At 40.0% G+C, this 22572-nt stretch overlaps 1 protein-coding gene across 1 annotated transcript in view; it reads right to left on the reverse strand.

Moving 5' to 3' along the window:
• Window positions 1-22572, reverse strand: part of KIAA0825 (KIAA0825 ortholog) — a 416094-nt gene that overhangs the window by 177803 nt on the left and 215719 nt on the right. Inside the window, 3 exon segments of the mRNA XM_070465821.1 lie at window positions 15435-15529; window positions 17341-17499; window positions 21616-21775. Of these exon segments, the coding sequence (XP_070321922.1) occupies window positions 15435-15529; window positions 17341-17499; window positions 21616-21775 (414 nt within the window).

Consider the following 22572-nt stretch of genomic DNA (forward strand, 5'->3'; position numbering starts at 1 on the left):
ATATTTTAAGGCTTAAATGAGAATAAAAGAGGACAGACTTGTTAGCTTGAGTGAGTGGAACTATGTAAAATGAGGGTGAATAAGCAATCAGTTAACTTTTACTTTATACAACATTTGTATTGTGTGACTTCTAATGAGCATATGTTTAATTGAAAACAGTTTAGTAAAATGTTTAATAAATGAGTTAACAAAGCCTCTTTTTCCTAGTGATCCTTTACTTACCTCAGTACGGTCTAAAAACAAAAGGAAAAACCATTCTGAAACAGGAAATTTAGACTGGAAGCCAAAAGGCATGACCTGCATAGTCTTATGCTTCCATACTGTGTGCTTTATTGGACGTGTGTCAAGTGGGAGCTCGAGATGCCCGCTGTCTGAGTGCTAACAAGAATATCTGGGGAGACAGCTAACCAAAAATGTTGGCGACCATCACAAAGTATCACATACTGAACATCAACAAGTTTAACCATTTGTAAATGCCGGAGGATTACTGCGAACCACAGAACTGGAGAGGAATTTGATGGCAGGCCTGAAGGGCAGACTTGGAGGATGACGGTCAAGGGAAGCGGAGGGGATAAACCTGGGCAAAAGTGTAGCCGTCATTAACATGAGACGTGCTTGGCCTCTGAACAGACATCCTTGTCCTCCAAGCACATGGGTCGCCTCGCCTGGAGCCTCCACTCCATCAGTGACCGGAGGAGAACCTTAATCCTGGTCAGGAAGTGATGAGTCTCTGTCTCTGAGGGCGGATGTCATATCAATTTCCTCATGGATGCTGATACCCTCGGCACAGACCCCATGGCTAGATTCTGATTTCTGAGTAACTCAAAATCCACAGCTGAACACAGGACTTTGTGCACAGCAGGTTTTTAATGTTATTGAATTAATGTCAAATATTGGCCTTTTTGAGCCACACCTTCCCTGCCTTTGGCCCATGAACAGTCAGACATCAACTTTCTGAACTCATCCTTTGCCTTGAACCCAGATCATGCATCACATAGCCAGCAACTAATAAACAGTGCTCTGGACGTCTCTTATCTCATCACCGCTTTTTCTCCTTGGTCCTCCCTGCAATTATCCGGATGCTTGTCCGGGCTATGTCTTACAATTTTATCCTGGCCCCTTACAGCCTACTCTGGTCTGCCCAAAGAGGACCAAATAATATCTATAAACAAGAACAATGAATATTCATAGGACATTTCCTATTGTTTCAGGCTTTGAACTAAATACTTACTAGAGGTTAACCTTTCGGCCTGCCCACTCAATAAGAAAAGTGCTGCTAAGATCTCACTTATACAAACAAGAAAAAGGAAGCTTAGATAAAGTGGCAGAGGAAAATTTTGAACCACAGGTTGTCATGCAGTGATTAAAGGAACAGTGGGCTCTGTTATAAATGAGGCTTTTGGTAAGTGGGAGGGCTGGATGACAGAAGCCTAGACACTGGGGCTTAGAGGAGTTTCGGGCAATGTGAAGACAATGTAAATTTGAAGTAGATAAGTAGCAGGAAAAAAAAAGATGCTGAAAAATTTCTGTATTTCACTCTACTTCTTATACCTTTGAATATCTGGTAATTTGTAAAACAAATTGGCCTATATCTTTTTATTCTACCTTTCGTCTATGTGCATTTGAAGTAATCTACACACTCATGGCAATATAACAAGGAAAAAGGAAACAAAGCAAAAATCTGAAGCAATGGCTAAATTGTGCTGCATTAATCTGATATAATGCTAGTGACCCTATGGATTGTAGCCCACCAGGCTCCTCTGTCCATGGAAGTCTCCAAGCAAGAATACTGGCGTGGGTAGCTATTCCTTTCTCCAGGGGATCTTCCCAATCCAGGGATCGAACCCAGATCTCCTGCATTGCAGGCAGATTCTTTACTGTCTGAGCCACCGGGAAAGCCCCCATTAAAAATAAAAATCGATGAATGACAAAGATAGTTTTGTGACGAATTTAGAACCTACAACTTTTTTTTTTATTTTTATTAGTTGGAGGCTAATTTCTTTACAATATTGTAGTGCTTTTTGTCATACATTGACATGAATCAGCCATGGATTTACATGTATTCCCCATCCCGATCCCCCCTCCCACCTCCCTCTCTACCCGATCCCTCTGGGTCTTCATAGTGCACCAGGTCCAAGCACTTGTTTCATGCATCCAACCTGGGCTGGTGATCTGTTTCACCCTAGATAATATACATGTTTCGATGCTGTTCTCTTGAAACATCCCACCCTCGCCTTCTCCCACAGAGTCCAAAAGTCTGTTCTGTACATCTGAGTCTCTTTTTCTGTTTTGCATATAGGGTTATCATTAGCATCTTTCTAAATTCCATATATATGTGTTAGTATGCTATAATGTTATCTTTCTGGCTTACTTCACTCTGTATAATGGCTCCAGTTTCATTCATCTCATTAGAACTGATTCAAATGAATTCTTTTTAATGGCTGAGTAATATTCCACGGTGTATATGTACCACAGCTTCCTTATCCATTCGTCTGCTGATGGGCATCTAGGTTGCTTCCATGTCCTGGCTATCATAAACAGTGCTGCAATGAACACTGGGGTGCACGTGTCTCTTTCAGATCTGGTTTCCTCGGTGTGTATGCCTAGAAGTGGTATTGCTGGGTCATATGGCAGATCTATTTCCAGCTTTTTAAGAAATCTCCACACTGTTCTCCATAGTGGCTGTGCTAGTTTGCATTCCCACCAACAGTGTAAGAGGGTTCTCTTTTCTCCACATCCTCTCCAGCATTTATTGCTTGTAGACTTTTGGATAGCAGCCATCCTGACTGGCGTGTAATGGTACCTCATTGTGGTTTTGATTTGCATTTCTCTGATAATGAGTGATGTTGAGCATCTTTTCATGTGTTTGTTAGCCATCCGTATGTCTTCTTTGGAGAAATGTCTGTTTAGTTCTTTGGCCCAGTTTTTGATTGGGTCATTTATTTTTCTGGAATTGAGCTGCAGGAGTTGCTTGTATATTTTTGAGATTAATCCTTTGTCTGTTGCTTCGTTTGCTATTATTTTCTCCCAATCTGAGGGCTGTCTTTTCACCTTGCTTATAGTTTCCTTTGTTGTGCAAAAGCTTTTAAGTTTCATTAGGTCCCATTTGTTTATTTTTGCTTTTATTTCTAAAATTCTGGGATGTGGGTCATAGAGGATCCTGCTGTGATTTATGTCGGAGAGTATTTTGCCTATGTTCTCCTCTAGGAGTTTTATAGTTTCTGGTCTTACATTTAGATCTTTAATCCATTTTGTGTTTATTTTTGTATATGGTGTTAGAAAGTGTTCTAGTTTCATTCTTTTACAAGTGGTTGACCAGTTTTCCCAGCACCACTTGTTAAAGAAGTTGTCTTTTTTCCATTGTATATCCTTGCCTCCTTTGTTGAAGATAAGGTGTCCATAGGCTTGTGGATTTATCTCTGGGCTTTCTATTTTGTTCCATTGATCTATATTTCTGTCTTTGTGCCAGTACCATACTGTCTTGATGACTGTGGCTTTGTAGTATAGTCTGAAGTCAGGCAGGTTGATTCCTCCAGTTTCATTCTTCTTTCTCAAGATTCCTTTGGCTATTCGAGGTTTTTTTGTATTTCCATACAAATTGTGAAATTATTTGTTCTAGTTCTGTGAAAAATACTGTTGAGAACCTACAACTTTAAATGGATTCCTTCCTCATTGTGACTGAAAAAAGGAAGTGTGTTGTGTACATAGAAAAAGAACTTGGAAAAATGAAGGGCTGAATCTGAGTGGTGAGCTTAGATTATAAACATACTATTTCTGTATTTTAAAATGTTAATGTTGTTTTCAATTGTTTTTAATAATAAAGGAAGTTTAAGGAAAAAAGCATATTAATGCAGCAGACATAAATGGTTAAGAAGTGAAGGCAGGACATCTAGGGATCAGGAGATGAGGGCACTGGATTTTGAGCAGAGGAGCATTAAGAGAAAAAAGCAGTGGCTGTAAGAAATGTTCAGAGGGAAAACTCGGGGGCATGTGTTGTGTGACGGAATACAGATGAAAGGAGATGGAAATACTGCAAAGTAACTCAAAGTTTCTAAGCCAAGGGCAGGGAAAAACAGTTAGTTCGATGAATAGAAATCGCCCAACTCTAAAGAGGAATTTACCTGATGAAGATAATTATGATGTTAGGACTTCTTTATGATATGAGAGTTACTACATTAAAATATCCTTACAGTGAAAAAACTGAGTGTATGTGATCTGGCATCTTACTGAACAATTAGAACTGGAGCTACAGATGAATTAGTGACACAGATTTAGAGTTTCATACTGGTGGCCCTACTCCATTCTGATGACGTGTCGTTTAGCTAGTGAAAGTGAAAGTCGCTCAGTCCTGTCTGACTCTTTGCGGCCCCTGGGATTATCCAGTCCGTGGAATTCTCCAGGCCAGAATACTGGAGTGGGTAGCCTTTCCCTTCTCCAGGGGATCTTCCCAACCCAGGGATCGAACCCAGGTCTCCCGCATTGCAGGTGGATTCTTCACCAACTGAGCTATGAGGGAAGTCCATTATTTAGCTAACACAACATTTAAAAAAAAAGAGAGAATTTGGGTCTTTTTATCTAGGTGGGCTCTCACCTCTCTGTATTGTATTATACCTTGCCTGTACATTTTTGTTTTATTTGCACAGCCCCTGAAGGCATCTGATCTCGGTACCTGAGATAATCCCTTAAAGTCATAGAAATGAATGACTTAGTTGCAATAAAAAGAGGTGGGAAGGACATAGAGATTTGGAGAATGAGGAGATAACGGCTAAGAAGCCTCTACTATTATCTGAGGAAGAGTAAGTCAGAACACCTGTCTTTACAGTAATTCCAGAAAGGGATATAGATGTAACTGGGGATGGGAGCCAAGAGAATAATCAATAATAGGAAAAAAAATCTTTGAATCTGAAGGAGATCACAATATTGAAGGTGCTATGAGAAACCAAAGACTCACTGACACAATCTCATTTCAGAATGACCAGGGGTAGCTGGTGAGGAGGAGTTACTTAATAACAGCAAGAAAGCATTGACATGTCAGCGATATGAAAAAGAGAACTGATCGGCCATCAGATTTCTTATAGGCAGTATAAAATACAGAAGGATATCGTTTATTTATAAAGTCAAACATAACTGTACCATACAACCCAGCACTCCCACGCTTAGGTATTGTCCAAGTGAAATAAAAAACCTATATTCATGCAAAACCTGTACATGAATAGTTAGAGAGGCTTTATTCACAATCACCAAATACTGGAAACAACCCAAAGCTCCTTTAACAGGTAAGCTGATCAACAGACAATGCTACCTTCAGGCAATGGACTGCTATCTAGAGGAAGAACAAGCAAGCAGAAGAATCTCAAAGGCATGATGCCAAGAAGCGAGATTGAAAAGGTGACGCACTGTATAAATCTCTTACAAAGACAAGCTTGAAAGAAAAAAAAAAACAACTATAGAGACCACAGCAGATCAGTGGTTACCAGATATTGGGATGGGGGGGAACTAAAACTGGAAGGGGTCAGCACAGAGGAATTTTTTGAGAAACGGGATTTTCTGTATTTTGATTGTGCTATTAAATAACTTCATGCATTTGTCAAAACTCAGCATTGTACACCAAAAAGAGTGAACTTTATACTTTATGTAAAATTTTTAAAATAAAAAAATACAAACTGATTTTAAAATACAGGCTCTATTATATCACATAAAGGTGAGCAGTAGAAGAACTAAAGTGAAAATTTTATTAGCAGAGCTTGAAGGGAAGGGGAAGAGGTAGTATAAGTTAAATCCTCTATAGCAAGGAGCCCATACATATTAATTTTAAGCTGATAGATTAAAAAAATTAGTGGTGTAACCTGTCACTTAGATTTATTAATCAAAAGAAATAAAACCAGAAATAGTTTAAGTGGCTGCAAGTACAGTGGAACCCATGTGATTGAGGAGCTGGGGAGAGGGGAGGACCTTTCAAATGTTACATCTTAACTTCCTGGACCATTTGAAATCACATACATGTATTGCTTATAGTTTATTACAAAATAAAGTTCAAACTTATATTAATACAAGTATTGTGGGTGCAAAAACATCTTGATTTAATTTTTTCACCAGATCTTGTATTATGGAAAAATACAACTAGAGTTACTCCCCAAAGGTACTTACAGCTGAGATTTTCATTTACAGTATAAGAAAGCACTACTGGTATCCTAACTAATTTTACATACAACACATTACAAGCATATTATAATGTTAATATAGTGATATAAAATATTATATAAAGTGAACAATTCTATTAGCTGTTCAGATTTGTTTTTTTTTTTTGCCTCACATGTCATAGATTTGTTCTTATACTATATAACTGTGTTTAATAGAGATCTAAACTTCTCTCATAATTATATCATAATAAAAATATCTTCAAAGAGATAATTTCCTCTCTTTATATGTTGATATAGCAACAAAATAAACAGAGATATTCAGAGATAACCAATAAGCCCAAAAGCAGTCAATGTTCTTTTCATCTACGGCCAAACTGAATCAATGGGCCTATGACAGCTACTCCTGGTGGAAACTATGCTGAAACTTCTTGCAGGAAAACATCACAGAGGCTTTGGGGTCTGAACAGAATTTGACAGGGGAGAGATTTAAAGAACAGTTATTGAAAAAAGAATTTACTCCATTCAAGCAAGTTTTTAATAGCTTTTGATCCGTTGCAAGAACCCCAAAGTGCCAGTATGTGAATGCATAATTAGGTGGGAGAAAATTCATTACAAAGTGAATTTTGGTTCAACTTGACAAGCAAAAAATTCTCCCATGGCTGCTTTTGAGAAAATTATTATACCTTCCTTTCATCAAAATGTTGCCAATTCTGCATTTCTGTCAATAGCATTTAACGTATTTATTCAGGTTGTCTGTTTTCTACCTCGTTGAAGTAATAGAGAGCTTTATGTAAATCTCATCCTTGTTAACTTACATAATACACACACACACCATCTCTCCACATGTAACAGAATCACTCTTGGCATCCCCACTGTGGAAGCCATGCAAATGCGCCACTCTCGTCTCCTGCTGCAGCCAGCATGGGAAGTGAGGGCCCTCGCGGTCACTTCTCTGCATCTGCCGTGGCATCGGTGCTCAGGCCATGCTTCTCCCTCGCGGGTCTCAGTCCGTGTCTGAGCACAGCGCGTTTATACCACCAGCCCATTCCTGCAGGACATGGGGCTCCTCCAGTGTGTGACTTAAGCTCAAGGAGTCCTCCTCAGCCTTGTCAACACTCTGAGAACCACTGTTATCTGAGGCTCTTGCAGCTTAATCTTCCCCCTGCCCTCCCTCCTTTCACAGGTATCAGATCAGCAACTGGGTTTCCTCCTCTTTATTTTTCCCTTTAAACCTCACGGACCTCTAATCCCTGCTTGGAGGATTTGAACTGACATACTCAATCTGAAGAAATGATATGCATGGCACCTTTCTATAAGTACCTAGGCCACACTGTCTTCAAAGAGAAAGTATCATGGCTATTTTTATGCATATTAGGAATAGATTCAGCTGGGACCCCAAGATTCCTTGGGAATGTCTTTTATATCAGTGATATATAATCTCTTCAATCTCTAGCAGTAGTCTCTAATCTGGTCTTCCTTCTTTTAAATTATCTTGCCCCTCCACCCCATTTATTATTAATGTCCTAAAGTAGCTTTATGTTTCCTATCACTCCTTTACTTACGGGCTTTGATGATTCCTTCAAGTCCAGTGGTTACAGTCCAACTTTCTCAGATCTCAGACCCTCTACAACCTAAATGCAGTCAACTTACTTCTCAAGTTTTAATTAGAAGAGGGCTTTCTTCCTCCAAAGCTAGAGACAAGAAGCAAAGGATTGGAGATAACTTAAACAAAACCAAAGTTTAGGAAGAAAAGCTGGGAGGTTCATTTCAGATCATTTTATTTTTCCTGATAAATAGGTGATGGTGGGGCAGTTGCTGAGAGAGATATAAGAGTTGAAGCGGGGAGATAAGTATTGTGATAACCAAAGTGGAAATTCCCAATGAACTAAAAATATTGTGGAGTAGCACTCAAGACACCCTTCGACATTTGACATTTGAAGGAGTAACATAAGCAAGGGCTTCCCTGATAGCTCAGTTGGTAAAGGGTCTGCCTGCAATGCAGGAGATCCAGGTTTGATTCCTGGGCCAGGAAGATCCCCTGGAGAAGGGATAGGCTGCCCACTCCAGTATTCTTGGGCTTCCCTTGTGGCTCAGCTGGTAAAGAATCCACCGCAGTGTGGGAGACCTTGGTTCAATCCCTGGGTAAGGAAGATCCCCTGGAGAAGGGAAAGACTATCCACTTCAGTATTCTGGCCTGGAGAATTCCATGGACATAAGCAGAACTCTAGAAAATTAATAGAAGTGGTTAAGAATGTGGAGCATGAGCCAGAATCTCATACCTGTGTGCCTTAGATTCCTTATCAGGATAATAATGGTAACATAGTACCTCCTTTATAAGGCTATCCTAAGGATTTATAACTAAATGTCTATGTAATTTACTTAAACTACATCAGCCATGTGGCAAGAGCCTTCTGTTTGCTATCTTCACTATCACCAGTACTTGTACAATGAATATAGAAGTAATAAAAAAAAAAAACACATTTTGACCTACAGGTACAAATCTTCAGTTATGAGACTAGTGTATCTCATGGTAATTATAGTTAATACTACTCTATTATATACTTGAAAGTTGTTGAGTAGATCTGACATGTTCTCACCACAAAAAGGAAATGGTAATTATGTGAGGTGGCAGAGGTGTTAGTTAGCACTGTGATGTAACCATTCTGCAATATATAAGTGTACCAAATCAACACCCTGTATACCTTATTAAACTTACACAGTGCTACATGTCAACAACATCTCAATAAAGCTAGAAGAAACTGACCAGGAATAGGGGGCAGTATTGTAGATAAAGTACCAGATGCAGAATCAGAAGCCTTCATTTTGCCTTCCAGATGCTAGTTAATGTCTGTGATCTTGGGCCCATCATTTTGGACCCTCATTACATAGTTGTAATGAGAATCAAAGGGGACGATGTCTGCGAAAGTACTATATACATATATACAAGTTACCACTCAGGAAACAATGCACATTGATGGGTTTGTTTGACTCACGTACCAAAGCCCTAAGTCTGGAAAACGCTGAGGATCAGAATGTTAAATTAGGTATCGCAAAGACACTGTAGACAACCTCTGTCCAAAAAACATGCTGCTTCAGGAATTCAAAATGGAAGGGAAGCCTGCTCCTGTTAGGGAAGACGGTGATGGTAGGCAGAGTCAGTTTGAGGTATGTGAGTGGAGGTGGGAAAGAAAGGGTTTTCCAGGGAGTGAGAGCTTGGGGGAAAAAAAAAAAAGACCACATAGGAATGCCATGGCGTATGCGATGGTTGTAATGGCTCAGAAGTGTGAATTCGTAAAATCGGCTTCCTCTTTCCTTAAGCCCACCTCTCCATAACCGGGCAGCCGGCTGCTGCGTCAGGAATTGACTGCTGCGAGCAACTATAAACACTGCTATCGGCGGCGCCGCCTGAGAACAGTCACTGGAGAGAGCGGTGTGTGTTGTTCAAGGCCAGAGACGGTATTTCCCGCTCTCTACACACCACAAGAACATACCGCACAATCCAACACAGCTGAGAAGCACTTCGACAATTATTATTATTAAAAGCAAGCAGTCAACTCCACAGATCCGTGGCTCTTTTAAAACGTGTTTTCTAATCTCTGTCTTCTTTCAGATGTACGGTTATTGTCCACCTGGAAAGGCCTCCCAGTGATAGCCAGAAATCTGCCGCCACCACCCCTTCTGCTGTTTCTGCCATCCCATTTAATTGTGTTTGCTCAACTCGAAGCCAAACTCATATGCAGTATATTTAGATGGTTAAAATAGCATAGCGTTCCACTGTCTTCACAGGTTATTTTCAACACCACAGTTCTTGGGAATTAGTTTGGAATAAATAAGGTAAAGAGAAAAGAAGCGACATAAATTTGTTCCAGTGGCAAAGAAAACAATATCAAAATGGCAATCTGGAGATTCGCCATGAAGGAAGGAATATAGAGTGTTCCTTTTGGTGAGCTCTCCTGCAAATATAATCACCATCTCATTCGACAGTCTGGATTTATTTTAAAGTGGGTGAGAAAGAAAGCAGGAAAGTAACAGTAAGATACTGTGAAAAGCACCTTTATTATTTCAAAAGATCAATGTACAATCACTGTACTTAGTCTTATATGGCATTAAAGGTAAAGGTGTAGAACTGATATATGTGTTGATTTTCTTAACCTCTACGGAGTCTTTATTTTCCACAATGGCAAACCTTCTAAGTTGAAAAACATATATCATCATACATATTCAGGATCTCTCTTCTGAGGTTTCAGCTTCTACCTATTTCTTTAAATGCCTTGAAAATCACAAATTTACAAAGGCTTGGTTGGATATTTTTGTCACTAACTCCATCTTACAGTTTTCAATATGACTATCATTTAACAGATACAGACACTACCACCCCAAAATTAAAAGACTTCTGAATCTGAATCGTGGGGTAAAGAACAGACTTTGATGCTAAAGAGGTTATGGCTTGAATTGGATCAATTAATTAAAGAAAGACCAGTGTTCTGTGCTTTTAATCTGAGCTGAACCTCACATAAAAAAACCAGGCATTTTAAACATACAAAGCTTAATTAACCTGCTTTCCATCCAAATGAATGAATATGCACATAGATAATTTTTTACTTGAGATTTTGCAGGATACAGTTCGTATTCCAACATGCCTATTGATCTAACACCACCTTTAGAGAATACCTACTCTGTATTCATCTGTCAAGGGCTGACTTTTTCTCTGCATTCTTATTTCTCATTTGCTCTTTAATTAATTCAACAGATATTACTCAGAGCCTGCTATGTGCCCAAGGGCTATTCTAGGCCCTGAAGACACAGCTGGAGTTAAGACAGCCAAGGCCCTATTCTCATGGATTTTACTTTCCACTCCAGAGGCAGGGGTAGGGGGAGGTGGGGGTGAGTAGGAGTAAGTGACAACAAACAGAAACTATGATTTCCAACGGTGAAAACTCAATTGAGAAACCACAGTAATATAGACTTGGAGGATCACATTAGACAGGTGATAAGCCAAGACCTCTCTGAGGAGGTAACACAAGCCCAGACAGACAAGACGGCACCAGCCATGGAAGTTGCCGAGAGAATTTCAAGTACCAAGACCCTAAAACAGGGAAGAGTTGGGAGAATCCAAAGGGCAGGAAAGGCAATGAACATTGAACGTCATGAATTGGAGAGACCTGCTTTGAGATGAGGGCTGAGTGTGAGCAGAAGGCCATTCCTGGACAAGGGCTCAGGCAGCCAGCCACTTCAGGAGTTTTTCTGATGCTGGAGTCAGCACAGGATCAGCTTGTGGAACAAAGGTCAGTGTTGTCTCAGATACACATATTATTGGCACCACCGTATCTCCTCTCTCATGCACCTGAACCGTTTCTTCAGGGCGCATCCATGGAGTCTTTGCCCCCTATGAGCCTCACCTGGTCCTAGACCCTCCGCCTCACTCACGTTTTCACTGTGTGTCTTACAGACCCATGGGCCTGCTGCCCAGCCTCTGATCTGACACTTGTTCTGACCCTCATGATTGGTCTAGGCCTGGAATATACATAACCTCCATGGACATAACCTCAGGTATAACCTGTCTGTACCACCTCCCACCTCCCTACTAACAACTCCCTACTAATCCCAAATCACCTTCACTGTTGCCTGACCTGGCCAGACACCAACACCGCTTTGTCCCAATGCTACTACTTTTCTCAGTATGTGTGGTCTTTCCAACTTTCAAAACCAATGCACATCTTCCTTTAACATTCTCTTGACTGTGGAAACAGTGGCTGGCTTTATTTTTGGGGGGCTCCAAAATCACTGCAGATGGTGACTGCAGCCATGAAATTAAAAGATGCTTACTCCTTGGAAGGAAAGTTATGACCAACCTAGACAGCATATTAAAAAGCAGACACCTTACTTTGCCAACAAAGGTCCGTCTGGTCAAAGCTATGGTTTTTCCAGTGGTCATGTATGGATGTGAGAGTTGGACTATAAAGAAAGCTTGAGCACGGAAGAACTGATGCTTTTGAACTGTGGTGTTGGAGAAGACTCTTGAGAGTCTCTTGGACTGCAAGGAGATCCAACCAGTCCATCCTAAAGGAAATCAGTCCTGGGTGTTCACTGAAAGGACTGATGCTGAAGCTGAAACTCCAATCCTTTGGCCACCTGATACAAAGAACTGACTCATTTGAAAAGACCCTGATGCTGGGAATGATTGAAGGCGAGAGGAGAAGGGGACAACAGAGGATGAGATGGCTGGATGGCATCACCGACTCAATGGACATGAGTTTGGGTAAACTCTGGGAGTTGGTGATGGACAGGGAGGTCTGGCATGCTGCAGTCCATGGGGTCGCAAAGAGTTGGACATGACTGAGTGACTGAACTGACCTGAACTGACGGTGTCAACAGTCTCTATGAAGTAGTTACATAATTGTCATCACTTAAAGATGAGAAAATCCACAGTCGAATAGTTGAGATCACTTTCCTGAAGTCAGCTCACAACAGCTCTGGCCTGAGAAGCCGGGAATCCTGTTTTCCCACCACCATCCTGCTCTGTAGGTGAGGGAGGTCATGTCCACTCAGAGCATCTGAATCTTGACAGAATAAGTCCACAGATCGTCTGCTTATGATGTTGAATTTGAAGGCCAGGCACAAAGGAATTTAGGAGGTAAATAGAAAGGATTCCCTTCTCCCTGACTTTTTTCAAGCTTGTGGATTTGAGTTCCATTTCTTTGTTACATTATGTCCCCAGACAACATTTGCAGCACCATGTATGAACTCAACCATAGTGTGGAGATAGGTTAGTATAAATTTCTTACCAATTAAAGAGAGAAAAAGAAGAAGTAACTGACTGTTTACCTAGTAACTCTGGGGGAGAATAAAACAGCATATTCAGCTAAGTTGCTCCAGGTTTTTATCTTTGGCTCTGCCTACCAGCAAAGATCATAGGTGTAGATACAAGGTATCACTTTTTGGATGTAGGATAGTATCTATAATCCTCATTTTTGAAGTTCAACACTCTGTGATCTCATTTTCAAATATGTAATTTCAAATAACCACATTGTAAAAAATTCAATGCACTATTTGTTTTTTAAATTGGCATTTCAGATAAATCCAAACGAGAGAGTCTCTCAGAGAAAATAATGGGAAAAAAAATCTTTCTTACCAATTCAATATTAATCAAGTCTCATAAATAACATTCTTAAAATAAATGGGAAAGTGCAAAAAGAGATTAAAAGCTCTCAGATGTCTTTCATTCTTCTAAGGCAGCTCAGTTATATTCACTGTATTCATTGTAGCTTGTGGTATGTGGTACCTTAAAATAGAATGCCTTTCATACCATTTTTTTTTAAAGAATCTAAGAAACAGAATCTAGCTGCTCCCGTTCAAAATTCATGACCCTTTTCCAAGAGAACTGTTTTGACCTGTTACTACTTTTGGCTAAATCTGTGAGATTTTTTTTTTCTCCACTCATTTCTGTACATAATATCTCAGGGAAATAGAGTTTAATAGCTATCAGCCTAATTGGGATATACCAAAATTTGTTAAACAAAAATAATATGCAATGTGGGATAAAACACAAATTCACTGAAAAGTGAATATTATATAGAGCAAAGACAGTAAGTTTGGAAGGGTGTGTTGCCCTTACGGTACCATTTAGTGGATTGGCAGCAGGCAATTCACAACCGCAGAACTCAGTAAAATACAATACGGCTAATCTACATAAACTCAAAACTTTCCAAGGATCAGGCGGAAAATGACTTATCTTTCCTAGTTTGTTTCCAGATAGCCAGTTAATACTGCGGGGCTTCCCTGGTGGCTCAGTGGTAAAGAATCTACCTGCCAACACAGAAGACCCGGGATCGATCCCTGGGTCAGGAAGATCCCCTGGAGAAGGCAATGGCAACCCAGTCCAGTATTCTTGCCTGGAGAATCCATGGACAGAGGAGTCTGGCAGGCTATAGTCCATGGGGCTGCAAAAGAGTCAGGCACGACTAGCAACTAAATAACAGCAAACATTACGTAGCCACAGCTTCAACAGAAGACCCGGTCTCCTCCCACCTCGCAAAGCAACTCTGAGACAGGATCGGAGCACCGGTGGGGACGTGTGCATAGCTTCAACAGAAGACCCGGTCTCCTCCCACCTCTCAGAGCAACTCTGAGACAGGATCGGAGCACCTGTGAGGACGTGTGCATTAACAGGGTACACTCTGAACTATATCCCAGCCCTTACTACCTTGCCTGCCAGGTGGTGGGTAGTTTCTCTTGCTGAGAGAAAACTCTGTTCTTGATGGGGAAGTTTCTGGATTGCTCAACTTTGTCCATGATTGGTGGGTGAGCTTCATTCAGGGATGAAATATTAGGAATACCACAGTGACCGTACACTTTGAAACTACAGTTTTTCTTGGCAACAAGGCTGCCTTAAAAAAAAACAAAAAAAACCTGAATGTCTCCCAAGATATTTCCTTATATGCACCCAGATTTCTCAAGGATGAATTGACGATTCTACTATGTCACTGTCGCTATTGTCTTCTATGAAAAATGATGCTTTATATTATTTCAAAATGATAAAATATATTATACATCATGAAGACATATAGAAGTAAGTATAAATAAACATAATACCTGAAGAATAAAAGCAACCATGCATATATATTTTATGTAAAGATGTGATAGTTGATAGAGAAAAACAAGCTTAAAACTTACACTACTGTTTTCACTGAAAACCTTGAAGGTATGGGGAATAACGTATTTATCTAAAATATAAAGAAAACATGTATACCTTTGTGCAAAATAAATTACATGTATAGACTCCTCAGCTGAAATAGCATTATCATTTTATTGTGCTGTCCTGGGATGCATGTGTATGTGGGCAAAGTAATATGCAACAGAGGCTATGGCAAGACAGGGCCAAAATGAGAGCAAAAAATTCAACCTTGACAGTTCTACTTATATGTTTCCCCTGATTAGACCAGCTGATTTGGCTTGACATTTTGTATGCATTCATTAAATGGTTGTAAACAAAGGCATGGTATTATAATGAATTATAATGACATTCAAGTCAGTAACTTTGGGTGTTTACAATACTGAACTATTACACACACAACATCAGAAATATTTACAGTTCAGACTAAAATCAACCAATTTCATCTCAGAAAAAGATGTTTCTGCCTTTCGCAAATGCTTACTCTAGAAAAACAGCATTCACAAACTACCCTTCAGATAATTTCAAATATGTGTCTATCTACACACACTCACATGCACCTACATATAAAAGACGCATATCCTCTCCCCCAGACACATCCCCCAAGGTCCCAGTCCTATTACCTGTTTTTGAGCAGTACACTGAAGGTCATCTTATCCAGTCCTAGATAATTTGGCAGCAAGTTTGACCAATTCCAGTTCCATTTTGTGATGGCTGACTGTTGATAAATGAGAAGACGCTATTGTTAGTTATTAATCAGAGTTAATATGATCAGTAAATTAAAGCCCCAGCTGTGATAGACTAACTAAGAAGGAGGGGGGTACAGAACAAGGACTTAGACAGATAACATCAATCATGTCCACAGAAGAAGGCTTTTATTCCAATAAGACAGCAATTAATTTATAAATCCATTTGGGGATGTAGTCATTATTTATAAAAATATAAATCAATTTTTCAGTCGTTATATTCTTCCAACTGCTAATGGAATTTGCCCAACAAGTTTCTCTGAAAGTGTGACTCTTTGTATAGTAAAGCAAAATAACTGGTAAGTTTTCCATGTATCAATTTATAGGTTTCTTTTAGCACCCGGAAGTTTGACTAAAAAAAAAATGGAAGTATTGATACTATGGCTCAAATTATAAGACACAGCTTAATTAGAGAGTGACATTAATGTTTTTGGTTAAAAAAATGCTTTAAAGGGGAAATTAAAAGGACCTGTAAGTGTAAATAACATGATTCTTTTTTTTTCTCATTTAATAGATAATTTCACAATAGAGTATGGAGAAAAATTACTGTGAAAGATAATCTCATAATTCAGAGCTGAATACAACATGCCATTTATTTAAATGAAGTGAGGATAATTTAACAGCTACAATCATTATTTATGGTTGGAGGAATCTAATGTACAGCACAGGAAGGCAGCTAATAAACTCAAACTTATGCAATATATTTGGGGTTTAAGTATTATGGATGCTCATTCCTCTTTAAATAGTTTTGATAATACAAGTCCAGGCTAGTATTTAAAATCCAACAAGAACTATGCCCTGTCACCTGCTGATTAATGGAGCACTACAATCCTGTCATAGAGCAGGAGAATTCTGCCCCGGGTTGTCAGCATTTGAAGGTCTTATTCTACTACAGTATTGATGAATGTAGACGAGGGCCGTAACAGCACGGTAAAAATATTATCTGCATCCCGAATTAGGCCATTGTTTTAATTCTTATTTTCGTCAGAGCTCTAGGTCAAGCAATCCTTCTCTTCCGCCCTGTTAGTTCCAATAGTCTGTCAGGAGGTTACCGGGAAAAAGACACCAGGAGAATGAACAAAGCGAAAACAACTTTAGGTTTCAAGTACTTTGGCATGAAGATGATCTTTTGAATGTAACTATGAAATATGCAGTTTAAACGATAGCATACTCTGACATTAAAAAACATGTGGTGTTTATCACATGGACTTTATTCCACATATCCTGATTTTAAGATCATTAACAAATTCATTTTAAATTCGGGAATGTGTTTAGGGTTATAAAACAGCTAACTGACCTCATGCCACTTAAAACAGGAGCTCAGGGCTCTGTTTACAATCACTTTTAAAGTATCTTTTAATTTATCTGATAAATGAGATAACTTTATAAAGACTGCAAGGTATATTGTGAGTTGGGTATCTCAAGGGAGGGTGGAAGCGGCCATGGAGAGGAAGATTTTAAGGAAAGCTGGATTTCTCAAGCCTCTCGTAGACACAGTTGAACAGATGTTCCCTCCTCTGACCACAGTGAACTGACCGGGTCAAAAGTCAAATTTTACAGATCAAACAGATGAATCAGTTTGACAAATAGAAAAGAAGGCAAAATAACTTTTCCAAAGTCAATTTGCACAGACCACGCAAACAAGAACAAGGCCTTTTGCGTGCTAATCAAAAAAGATTTTGAGTAAATATTCAAACATACAGCACTTTTTTTTTCTTACCTGTGTAAAAAAAAAAAAAGAGCACAAAGTTTTAATGAAATTTACTATTTAATTTCCACATACCTGATCAAGCATGTTTTTACTGAACACTTTGTACACATGCAAAGGGTTAAAGGCAGAGGGTTGATCTTCCACACTCCTCAAGGTCGTCTTTAAAGGGCGGATGGGTAATGGCTTTTCCTCTGAACCATTCATAGAAAACAGCTGTTCTTTTAAATATCCCTTGAAGGGGGAAAAAAAAAGAAACATTACAAGCTGCGATGGTAGGAAGCACATATTCTCTTTAAAAATAAACTGGTCAATATCCAAATCTATGCTTTCAGCACACTTGCTAGATTAGAGTATTACTTGCCTCGAGACAGAATACATTTTCAGAAGAAACATAGCAGAGTACATACCGATCAGGATCGCAACAAACCCATCAAAAACAGGTTCACTTAATACATAGGAAAGATCAGAAAACTGTTTAATAAATTCTCACATAATGAATGTATACTTGATTGTACCAGAACCTTTTTAATAGGCATTGTCTTGTCATTATTTCACATGCTAACGTGTCTGGGTTACCAAAACTTAACTCAGGAGCTTGACTATTCACAGTACAAGATTGCTCATCCATTCATCAAGCACAGTTGCTACCTACTCCAAGCTCAGCAGAGTGCTAAGTACTCTGACAGTTCACTGCAAGCAGTCTCCCTCTGTGTAGAATGAATTATAATGCAAGCTCCTCAACTCTGGTTTCATACTGTGGACTGAAAATTATCAAGGTTCAATAGAAGCTCCAAATACGTTTATTTTATTCCCCAGCGACAGCTTGGGCCAAAAAAAAAAAAAAAAAAAGTCAGTCTACTGCATTATACTTTATTTTCCATCCACAAATAAAAAGATGAATAACCCTAATCTGTATTATAAGACTCCTCCTGGAAAATGATAAATTTAAAGGGCTAAAAGTTTCCCACAAACTACCAAATACTTACTGTTAATAAATAAGTCATTTAATAAATCATATTACAGAAATGTCCTTGTGATTTTTAGAGTGTCACGGTATAAGGTTTTCTTCAAGCTTAGGGTTAGGACTTAGGTTCAGAGAGTCAGAGGTGAAAACAACTTCAGAGGTCATCTTGAAAACCGTCGCTGCTCAAAGTCTGGAGTGTGGGTCAGTCAAATAAACCCTATCTAGGAGCCTGTTAAAAAAGCAGAATCTCGGGCTCCACCATGTCAGAATCGGCCTGTTCACAAGCCTCCCTCATCTGTGCTCGTGACCAGCATCTTCAACTACCATTTGGACTTTTATGCTCCGACACCTTACCTTTACCTCAAAGACAAACACTTAAAAACTCACCTCCTCTCAAAACTTCCCTGTCTCTCAACGGCACCCCTCTGCTGGGTTAAGCCTCTGACCTTGCCTGCTTCTGGTTGCTTTTAGCAAAAATGTGAAGAGTTGGTGTCTTGTTATTTACTTGAAACAAGTGTGTTAATTTAGGTTTTTAATTTGACCATACTTAATTTGGATTCAGGGGCTTCCCTGAGAGCTCAGCTTCCACTCACCCAGGCCTGTACCTATAAATGTTCTGTATTTACACTGCTTCCGAATACTATTGAGTAGCACCCCCGAAAGTGCTAAAGATGTGATGCCACTAATCAAATGCACAAACCTCACGGTGCAATTTACCTACAGTATAACAATGCTTCACATAAAAGCAGCCCTAAGTGTTATGCTAGGCACTCAGTCCGGAGAAGGCAACGGCACCCCACTCCAGTACTCTTGCCTGGAAAATCCCCAAGGACAGAGGAGCCTGGTGGGCTGCAGTCCATGGGGTCGCGAAGAGTTGGACACGACTGAGCGACTTCACTTTCACGCATTGGAGAAGGAAATGGCAACCCACTCCAGTGTTCTTGCCTGGAGAATCCCAGGGACGGGGAGCCTGGTGGGCTGCCGTCCATGGGGTCGCACAGAGTCGGACACGACGGAGCGACTTAGCAGCAGCAGTCACTCGGTCACCTTGTGTTATTTGCATTTCCTGCCTGCATTGTTTAAGCAGTCAAGGCAGAGGCCTCCCTACTTTGATTCTATCCTCAACTCACACTACGCCTATTACTTCTCAGCCCTGCATCTCACTCAGCAAAATAAGCCATCAAATACTGAGCCTGCTTTCCCAGCTGATAGACCTTGCCATAACGCTTCAGTTGTGTCCAACTCTGTGCAACCCTATGAACTGCAGCCTGCCAGGCTCCTCTGTCCATGAGATTCTCCAGGCAAGAATACTAGAGTGGGTTGTCATGCCCTCCTCTAAGGGATCTTCCGGACCCAGGGATCGAACCCTGGTCTCCTGCATTGCAGGCAGATTCTTTACCACTGAGCCAGTCGGGAAGACCCAACAGTAAGTATATCCAGCTGGAAAGAAAGAAAAACCTTAACTTGGAATTTAATTGATTAAAATGTGGTGATGTCCCCCGCAGAGAGTCTTAGGTACGTCAGATCTCATAGCCTATCTGCTCAGAAGCACTTTCTTAGACTTCCACATGGAGAAAAAGGCCTTTTGATTTCCTGAATACAACAGGTGGCTGATGGCCAATGAATACCTAACTTAATTTTTGTTGATTTAGCTTACAGGTGATATCCTAATCTTTTGTGTCTTATTGGAACTTTGAAAAACAGACCTATCCTATCAGGGTGGCATTTAAACCTGCCATCGTGGTGTTCAGAACTATGGTTAACTCAACTTCAGGAAGGCTCTGAGGGTACTCTGACTAAGACATCTGTTCCTCTGTTACTTTGTTACTTTGTTCCTCTGTTACCGCAGTGACTTTGGCCAAACTAGGTGACCAGCGAAGACCATGAAGTCATGCCCGTGAAGACATGACTCCGCAAGGGAGGTCTTTCCATTTGCCAGACGTCCTGCTTTCCTCAAATGGAAACCTCAGACAAGCTGTCGGAGATCCTCAGCGAGAGTGAACAGGTGGTGTTCCTGTGTTAACAATCCTTCCTCAGCTCCAGCTCCTCCAGAAGCAGGACCCTTTCTCACAGCTACAAAGGCCTCCTTCTTGGGTGATCATTAATACCTTGTTACGTCAACTGTTTGAGGTGGATTACCTCTCTGAAGGCCAGAAAACAAGATTTACTTGAGGTAACTTTCAAATAGATCACAGTAAGGAGAACATTTATGTAACTGAGTCATAAAATGCTGTGGTAGAGTTTAATTCACTCCTTGGAAATGTATGTTTTATTTAAGGCCTACCCTCAGTGAGATAAAATGCTATATCTTAACATTATTCATATTACACAATTTTTATTATGCCAAAAATGCATTCAGTGTTTGCAGACATAAACATAATTCTAATTCACATTAGATGTCACATTTGAATCCAGACTGCCCTTGGGCTTAGTCGCTCAGTCGTGTCTGACTCTTTCTGACCCCATGGACTGTAGCCCACCAGGCTCCACTGTCCAAATACTGGAGTGGGTCGCCAAACCCTTCTCCAGGGCATCTTCCCAACCCAGGTCTCCCGCATTGCAAGGCGGATTCTTTACCACATAAGCCACCAGGAAAGCCCATGAATACTGGAGTGGGTGGCCTGTCCCTTCTCCAGGGATCTTCCCGACCCAGGAATCGAATTGGGGTCTTCTGCATTGCAGGTGGATTCTTTACCAGCTGAGCTCTCAGGGAAGCCCCTGAACCCAGAATATGTATTGTCAAATTAAAAACCTAAGTTAGCAAACTTGTTTCAAGAAAATAACAAGACACTAACTCTTCACATTTTTGCTAAAAACAACCAAAAGCAGGCAAGGTCAGAGGCTTAACCCAGGAGAGAGGTAAATAAGCATGACATTGGTTCTAATCAGCTTCCCTGCATTAATGCATTTGCTTGGGTTAATCTAGTTGCTCCTGAATACGGTTTGATATTCTTCTGGAGTTTTTCATTATGTCTAAGAAATCTTCAGCTTCACCAACACAAACATGACGTCTGCAGAAGAGCTAAAAATCTCTCTACAGAAAATTCTTCATTTCACAAATACCAGATTTTAACATCAACTTAATGGTCACAAATACACAATTCCCAAACTACACCTCTCATCTCTACCATTCTGAACTGAGTTGAGTTTATGAGCCGTGTTATTGTTAAACCATATAAATAAAACCTACACTGTTTCGGTGAAGCCTCTGCTGTACAAATGCAGAACAGCCGGGTTGAATAGATTCTATTAATAATGCAATATTGAGTTTGGTATTGACTTTAAGAAGTATTATCACCTCCTTGACTAACCCTTAGCTGCCAGCAGACGCTGCCTCAGGCCAGTACACACCTAATTGCTCGGTAAAAAGGCCGTTTCCCTACCTCATTGAGCCGCATGATGTGATAAATTTGCCTCAGGTATTCGCTGCCACCTGGTTTGTGGCAGATATCCAGGACCATCATGTTTATTTTCTGCTCAGTCAGTTCAAGAGCGATATCTCCTTCTTCTAAGGCTGTGCTTTTCTCTATTGTCATAAATGCACTAAATACAAAGAAAGCATATTAAGTATCAGTGGTGAGGAATTGTAAAGGTTGAAAATAATCAAAGTGATTGAGTGTGGAGAGTTTGACGTAAATCTCGTATGCAAAGCACCCATAAAGACTTTGCTCAAATAGGTATACCTTCCCAAAACGGCAGCAGCTCCCATAAACAGTGCCTTAGAACTAAGCACCTGAAAGCATTTTAAAAAACTGAGCCATTTCTTTTAAAACATTTCTTTATTGCATTTATACTCCGATCTATAAAACATTTTCCCATTACCGCAATTGTTGAAATTGCTATAATCGTGGGATGAAAACAAAACATTTCTTTTTAAGAATGTGTAAGAAATAATTTGTATTTTCTCTTTGAGGATAAAGAGTATCTTTGATGCCAGAAATAGCTTTGGTATTCTGTCTTTTGTAGACTCCTCTTTACACCTGTCTTAGACACATTAAAGACTAATTAAAGTGTCAAAAGGGGGAGCCTATTATGCTAAATATAGGCTGGGTGCTTCCTGGAGGAATGCTTACCACTGGGTATTTTAAATTGGCCTTTTGACACTTGTTGCCTTTTAAAAATACATGCCCTCCCCTCCTGTTTCTTCCAGGCAACAGATACTTAGCAAAAGCCACTACTCTGCTTATCCTTCCAGGAAAAGGGTCTCCTGTAAGCACAGCAGGAATGTGCAAGTTATATGTGTGAAATGTTTCTTTTATAAGAATTCATTGGCTTATTGTTGATTTTAAACATTATATACATTGTAATAATGGATGACATTTATTTTTAAAATTCTCATG

The sequence above is a fragment of the Odocoileus virginianus genome, chromosome 3, assembly GCF_023699985.2.
Source record: "Odocoileus virginianus isolate 20LAN1187 ecotype Illinois chromosome 3, Ovbor_1.2, whole genome shotgun sequence".
Taxonomy (NCBI): Eukaryota; Metazoa; Chordata; class Mammalia; order Artiodactyla; family Cervidae; genus Odocoileus; species Odocoileus virginianus.